This window comes from Scyliorhinus canicula, chromosome 2 (assembly GCF_902713615.1).
Source record: "Scyliorhinus canicula chromosome 2, sScyCan1.1, whole genome shotgun sequence".
Lineage (NCBI taxonomy): Eukaryota > Metazoa > Chordata > Chondrichthyes > Carcharhiniformes > Scyliorhinidae > Scyliorhinus > Scyliorhinus canicula.
The window spans coordinates 136,756,905-136,764,545 of record NC_052147.1 but is presented as its reverse complement, the minus strand read 5'-3'; the positions used below and the strand labels follow the sequence as shown (position 1 = coordinate 136,764,545).

The 7,641-nt window shown below is 41.2% G+C and overlaps 1 protein-coding gene across 1 annotated transcript in view; it reads left to right on the top strand.

Annotated features, from left to right (window-relative positions):
- The first annotated feature begins 1,175 nt into the window (after window positions 1-1,175).
- ikzf2 (IKAROS family zinc finger 2) overlaps window positions 1,176-7,641 on the top strand; it is a 234,967-nt gene continuing 228,501 nt past the window's right edge. The window contains 2 exon segments of the mRNA XM_038787051.1: window positions 1,176-1,292; window positions 1,295-1,320. Coding sequence (XP_038642979.1) covers window positions 1,214-1,292; window positions 1,295-1,320 — 105 coding nt within the window. The 5' untranslated portion in view covers window positions 1,176-1,213.

Genomic DNA, 7,641 nt, shown 5'->3' with positions numbered 1-7,641 from the left:
AAATGAAGACATTACATCTGGTGGCTAAAAGCTTGCTCTGAGCAGCAGGTTGTAAGCAGTTTCTTCGAGGAGGAGAAAAGATGTGGAGAGAAGAAAAAGAATTTCAGATGATTGAAAGCCAGTCACCAATAGAGGGGCGAAGGAAGTAGCATGCATAAGAGGCAGAGTTCTCAGAGGTTTCAAGGGAAGGACAAGGCCAGGAAGGAATTTGAACAGCAAAATGAGAATTTTTAAATTCAAGCGTTGTGATATCGGGAACCAATGTAGGTCGGTAAACATAGGGGCGATGGGAGAACGGAGTTTTGTAACAACATAATTGATGATAACCAGATCTCAAGAAATCCAGACTGTTCAAGCTGTTCATACTGCTCCCAAAAAGTGGGCCACCTTTCCATGTGCCTTTAACATGCCTGAGTAGGTAATCTCAAACTTAATTTCTAAAAGTCTTTAGTCCTCAGATTTCTTCTGCATACACTTACATAAACGCTCTCGTGTGGATTTTCTCATATTATTCTCAGTTTTGAAAGCGAAGTTCATCAGATTGTTTTTGTGTTGGAACCTTGAAATGTTCGCAACCCGGAGCATCCTTATTTTTTTCCTATTCTCCTCCAGCTTAGCCATTTGATTTATCCCCTTCCCCTCTCATCATTCCTTAATATTGGAGCTGTCCTGCATTATAAACTTTGACCCTTCAATGAGGTTGATACAGGGAGAGTGCCAAAATAGGTTTTTAAAGATCCGAGTAGAATTTACACGCTTCTGACACATGAATTACAGCCCAGTTCTAATGGAAGCAAAAACCTTTGCACGTACGTCTTTTGCACCTGCCATCTACTCGCTACCAAAGACTTGTTTTACTAATGGACACTATTGCAATGATTAATTCGGCATAATATTTTGCTATTTTGCGTTCAATGCTCTTTGCTAACTATACAAATAAGACGAAAAGGATTTTTTTTTCTGTGACCCCAGAATTGGCAAACCTTGCACTGAAAAGCGTAATTGCAGCTGAAATTACTGTCTGCAGCCATTGTAACCTCACATTTGGACGTTGCAGTTCCTGGGGGGAAATATAATGGAGTGGTGCGGTACGGAATCCAGGAGCTAGCGTGCAGTCTACGGCCGTTTGTAACCAGGAAGCGGGCCCTCTCCTTCAGGAGTGAGCCGATCCTGACAGCGGCCTCCACCCGGGAAGGCGCCGCCTGGCATTGCGATGCAGTTGGCTACTGGAATTGTTCAAGGGGCAGCCGCCATCGCAGTAGGATGTGGCGTTCAGGAGTACGCCACCAGCTCACCGGGGGAGAGAAGCACATTCTGCAGGTAAATCCCTCACCCGAGCACGGAGGCGAGGCCAAGTCAGACCACTTCAAGCCCGAAAAAAGAATAATCTGCTGTGCTTTCCGATTAATGTCCTTTCTTCCTTTGTGTCAGCGCAAGCAGGAGCGACTCAGGCAATGGCCTCTTATTATAAAATCTCAGCACCAGAGCTGCGATCTCTTTAGACTTACCAACCTGATAAATATTTTAAAAGGATCAAGACTTGGGCAATGTAAAACCAAATTATTTAAGAATATATGGGTTTTTGACCCCCAGAAGTTTTGTCAATCACTTCATTTATCCTATTTGAAGCACAGATACTGTACTTTAAACCAAAAGGCTATACATAATGTTGAAACGATGATAACTTGGTTAGAAATGATGATGTGTCACCTTATTCAATAGATAGGATGGCAGGGAAGCGATAGTGTAGGTGCTGCAGAATTTCTTCTTTATTCAGCATATTGGGAAGTAATTTAATGGATTTAATTGGTAGCGGTACTCCTGAGATGATATCTGATTTCACATGTAGGAACTGTAGAATTTCACAGCACAGAAGGAAGCCACCCGGCCCATCATTGTAACTGGGCAGCTGTCAGAAAGAACTATCTAGGTGGTCCAATTCGGCACACTTTTTAAAATTTTAGATAGCAAATGTATGATGAATTATATTCCCACCTACTGTTTCTAAACTTAAATTGCTGGCTTTGAAAGCAGACCAAGCAGGCCAGCAGCACGGTTCGATTCCCGTAACAGCCTCCCCGAACAGGCGCCGGAATGTGGCGACTAGGGGCTTTTCACAGTAACTTCATTTGAAGCCTACTCGTGACAATAAGCAATTTTCATAATGGGAACAGATGTCGGAATGACCTCTCAATTTGCATCAGTAGTAATCATCGTGCCATCAGATTTCAGTTGGCTGGGATAATTACTGCTGCAGACAATTTGGTACCTGCTGTAAGAATGGGCTCATCTTCAGGTATAAATAAAGGTTTCAGAAATGGAGATTGGGATGTATTGGATGGTGGTAGTAATGGGGGGAAAAATAAAGTTATTTAAATATATAGTCAGCAAATCCTGCATTTTCGATTTTCATAATGAGAGTATAAACTAAGCTGAAATCTAAGTGACCATTTTTCATTAATTTACCGGATATGGGCATTGATGGTTAGACCTGCATTTATTGTCAATCACAATAAAGCCTTGAGAATGGGGTGAAGAGCTGCCTTCTTTTTTTATTTAATAATAATAATCTTTATTGTCACAAGTAGGTTTCTATTAACACTGCAACAAAGTTACTTTGAAAAGCCACCAGTCGCCACATTCCGGCGCCTGTTCGGGTACACGGAGGGAGAATTCAGAATGTCCAATTCATCTAACAGCACATCTTTCAGGACTTGGGGGAGGAAACCTGGAGGAAACCCATGCAGACACAGGGAGAACGTGCAGACTCCACACAGGCAGTGACCCAAGCCGGGAATTGAACCTGGGGCCCTGATGCTGTGAAGCAACAGTGCTACCCACTGTGCTACTGTGCTGCCCACTGCAATCATTTGAATCACTTGAACCACTGAAATCCATGTGATGTATGTTTGTGAGGGAGGGAGTTCCAGTGTTTTGAGTCATGGAGTCATAGATGTTTACAGCTTGGAAACAGGCCCTTTTTGCCCAGCGTGTCCATGCTGTACAGTTTCTATCACTAAGCTAGTCAACTTGCCTGCATTTGGCCCATATGCCTCTATATCTACCCTGCCGATGTAACTGTCTGTTTGTTAAAGGAAAAAAATGTACCCGCCTCTACCACTGCCTCTGGCAGCTCATTCTAGATGCTCACCACCCTCTGGCTCAATGACAGTGAAGGAACGGCAGTATATTTCCAAGTCAGGATGATGATTGTCTTAGAGGGGAACCTCCAGATGATGGTGTTTCCATGTATCTGCTGCCCTTGTCCTTCTAAATGGTCACGGTCATGGGTTTGGAAGGTGTCATCTAAGGAATGAAGGTACATAAGGAAAGTAGCCTTAAAAATAAATATTTCGTAAATTATAAAACAATGACAAGATTATATGTAAAGAAACAGCCGAAGCTAAAGCCACAATTGAATGTCAGAAAGACAATGGGGGGAAAAAATGGATCAGGTGGCATTCCCATGGTAAACATTTTGTTAGAAGCCAGAAAAGCCAGAGTTCATAGATTTAGCGTCATGGTTTGAATTGAGGAGGAGGATATGGCTGAAATGTTAAATACATATTTTGTATTCATTTTCACTGTTGAAGGTGATACAGTGGCAGGTACAAATGCTTTGACATTGACCTCTTAAATGTAAATGCATAAATGGCCTTAGCTTGGTTTAAGGCACTAAAGATTGATCAGGAACCTGAATCTGATGACATTTAACCTTGAATGCTTCAGAAAAACCGAAGAGGTACTCTGCGTGCCATTAATTTAGCTGATTAATAGTTTTTTGATATCTGGACTAATTTGAATTGACTGGAGAGAAGCTCATGATCACAAGTTTTTTTTATTTGTTCAAGAGATGAGGGCATCACTGACAAGACCAGCATTTAATAACCATCTCTAATAGATGGTTGTGTGCCTCCTTCTGGAATCACTGGTGCCCCTGTGGTGTAGGTACATGCAAACTGCTATTAGACAGGGAGATCCAGAATTTTGACCCAGCAATAATGACGGAATAGAAACATATTTCCAAATCTGGACTGCGTGTGACTTGGAGAGAAACTCGCAGTCAATGGTGTTTCTATGCACCTGCTAGTTATTCTTTTCGGCAATTGAGGTTAAGGGTTTGGAAGATGCTGTTGAAAAAGTATTGGTGAGTCTTTGTTGCATCGTTTTTCGATGGCACCCACAATAGCCAATGGTTGAGAGTGAATTTGTAAGATGTGGATGGGGTGCCAATCGAGTATGCTGCTTTTCCTTAAAAGTATGAAACATCTTGAGTGTTGTTAGAGCTGTATTCATCCAGACACGTGGAGACTATACCATCACAATCCTGTTCTGTGCCTTATAGATTTTGGAAAGAAGATTAATTAATCATCAGCCGTTTATTAATCTGCTGACCTGCTCTTGCAGCCACAATATTTATGTAGCTGGTACAATTAAGTTACTGGTAAATGGTGAACCAGAGGTCTTGCGGAGCGGAACCAGAAGCTCCGGGTTCCAATCCCACCCCAAGGATAGTGCATTCATAATGTGGTCAAATAGGTTGAGTGTGTCAACTCCCCCCTCCCCCCAGGATACTTGTGGCAGGAGGATTTAGTGATGGGAATTCCATTGAATGTCAACAAGAGGAGGTTTATACTCTCGTTAGATATAGCCATTACTCAACATTTATGTGTTGTGCACATTACTTACCATTTATCAGTCCAAGCCTGCATATTGTCCAGGTCATGTTGCTTATATGTACAGATTGCTTCACTATATGAGGAATTAAAAAGAGGAAATGACCAATTTGTACCATAAATCAGAAGGGTTTTTTGGGATAGTGAATTTATTAAAATCATTTCCCTCTGATTTGAGAAAAATCCTTAAATACTAACTTTTTGCTGACTGAAACTAAGTCCAGAGGGTACGAGCATTGCATCTGTAATGCCAGGATGCATGTTGATAATGACCATAGCTGTGTTATTGCAATGATTGCAATCACAGAATAATTGTGATATACCAATAATAGCAGAAATTAAAAACTGCAATTTTAGAATCAACTATTTCATTGTACTGACAATAAAACTTTAATTTAAATGTCCTTCATTTTGGGCAATGGTTTCTAATAACCTGGAGAGGTGACAAGTGAGTAAGAATCCCAGATTAGCACAAAAAGAGGGCTGTGACCCTGTAAACTGATTAAAGTGACAAATTAGTCGGTAAATGCAACTGATAGATGTTATATACTTTAATTTTCAGAATCTTTTCAAAACAGTGCTGCATGGGCAACTATTGGGAATGATTCTATCATGCTGAATTGATGATCAAGTATATTGTTGGAAAGGAAATTAATTGAAATCTCAAGCAGAAGATCATCATTAGTGAGAGTAAATCTGCACCGGGCCAGGACTCCAAAATTCCTTACCATCAAAATTGTTGTTCACCAGCTACATATATTGGATGAAGCTAGTTTGCAGTTTTAAGAAAATGTGCCTTGAGTTGATCATTCAGGTCAGAAAAATAAATTCCAGGCCAAATAAGGGGCATTGTCCAAAGTATGCAGTATGCATTTGGGTTTTCCAAACTGTAGGCTTTGTGCCCTTTGGAAGAGCTATCCAATTAATCACACTCCCATGCTCGTTTTCCACAAGCCCAGAAAATGTTTCACCTCTGAGTATTTCATTAATCTCTTTGAATGTTGCTACTGAGTCGGTTTCCATCGCCATTTCAGGCAGTGCATTCCTGATTGTCATCACTCACTGTGTAAAAATGAAATGTTTTCTCATGTCATCTCTGATTCGTTTGCGAATTACCTTAAATGTTTGTCCTTTGGTTGCTGACTCTTATGTCACTGGAAACAGTTTTTTCTCATTTACTCTATCAAAGCCATTCATAGCTTTGACTACGTCCATCAAATCTCCACCTAACCTTCTCTGTTCTCAGAAGAACAACCATTGATCTTTTAGTCTCTCCACATAACTGAAATCCTTCATCCTTGGTACTATTCTAGAAAATTTCTTCTGCACCTTTTCCTGGGCCTTAAGATCCTTCCTAAAGATGTTTCTCCCAGAAGGAAAACTGCAATGTTTCATTAAGGTTTAGTATAACCGCCTTGCTTTTGTCCTATATCAATAAGACCAATCCAACAAATTCTAGGTTATAAATCATTGAAAATAAACAAACAGTGTAACGAGGCAATTGGACAGGAACATGAGGATTTTAGTTGATAGGAAAAAAGAATATATGCTGGGAGATATGAAGAGATGGAGAAAGTAGAGAGGAAATGACCCAAGTGACAGCCAGTCTTGGTGCTCTCAGTTATCAGGGTAAACTTGGTGACTTGGTCTATTTTCATCACTGAAATACAAAGGATACATGATTGAAGCTTTTACTGTTAAGACTCTATTTTTTTTATCCGCTCAAACCGTATGGGTCACTGGTAAAGGCAGTATTTTTATTTATCCCTAATTGCCCTTGGGAATGTGGTGGTGAACCTCTGAACTTTCTTTAACCTCTGCAGTTTGGGTGATGATGGTACGCACACAGCACTTCAGGTAGGGAGTTCCAAGATTTTGAACCACTGAAGATAAATTAATAGCAATAGATTTCCAGGATTATGTGTGATAGAGGGGAAGCTTCAGGTAGTGGTATTTTCATGCAATTGCTCTCCTTATCCTTCTAGGCAAGTGTTTTCCAAACTCTTTTTCTAGGGACCCACTTTTGCTAAATGGCCGACCTTTGGGATTCACCCTGGCTGACCTTGGCCACCCATGCCAGCCAACCTTCGCGACCCACACCGACCTACCTTCATGACACCTGTCACGTTCATTTACCTCTAATGCAAAAGGGGAGCTTGCTTGGTCTTCACAATCTCACTCCAATCAGGCTCACAGGATGAGAAGTCTATGCACATATCAGGTACACACTTCAGGCAGTTTCTTTGTGTCATCTTAAACTTTGTGAGAATGGAAAATCCAACCTCGCACATGTCATCATGAAGGGCAATAGCAACAAAATGCTTGTTTTCCTCAGCACTGGGTACTCCTGGGAGATGCTCCTTCAGAATTCTGACAGCCTCATGGGCTTTTTGGCCTAGTGTTTGTAATGTGCTCTCACAGGCAAGGTACAGCAGCATAGTCTTTCCATTTGGAGTTAGTTGTAAGTTAATAACTGACTCTGGAGTTTCTAACTCAAAATAAATTCTCTTTCAAAATCTGAAACTTCTCCTCTATTTGCCAGTACTTCTCTGCATATAACACACGTGGCTTTGCACCTGTATTTGCATTGGCACAATTGCCAAAGCAATACCTCAAGAACTCATTTTTATATTGCTTTGTTCCCGAGTTAAGTACTTCTTTATAGGCTGTTAACCAGTGGCCTTGGAGCTTTGTACAGAGCTAACACTAGCACTGCTCTGTCTGGTTCTAGGCTCTCCTGAGCAGCTCTTTCAGCAGATTCAGTTGTGAGATCCTGTCCAGTAGGTATTTGTGTCCCTGGCCGTCTCTTGTAAGAAAATGATTAATCTTCACAGTCCCCTTACCTTGTTTTCCAGCAGCCAGAAAATGGAAGAAGTTCTCTGTGATTTGATGCCAAAAGGATGTACGAAGGATGTATGCATGGCCTGCTCACTGCTGCCGCTTCTGGCAGAAAGCTGCACACAGC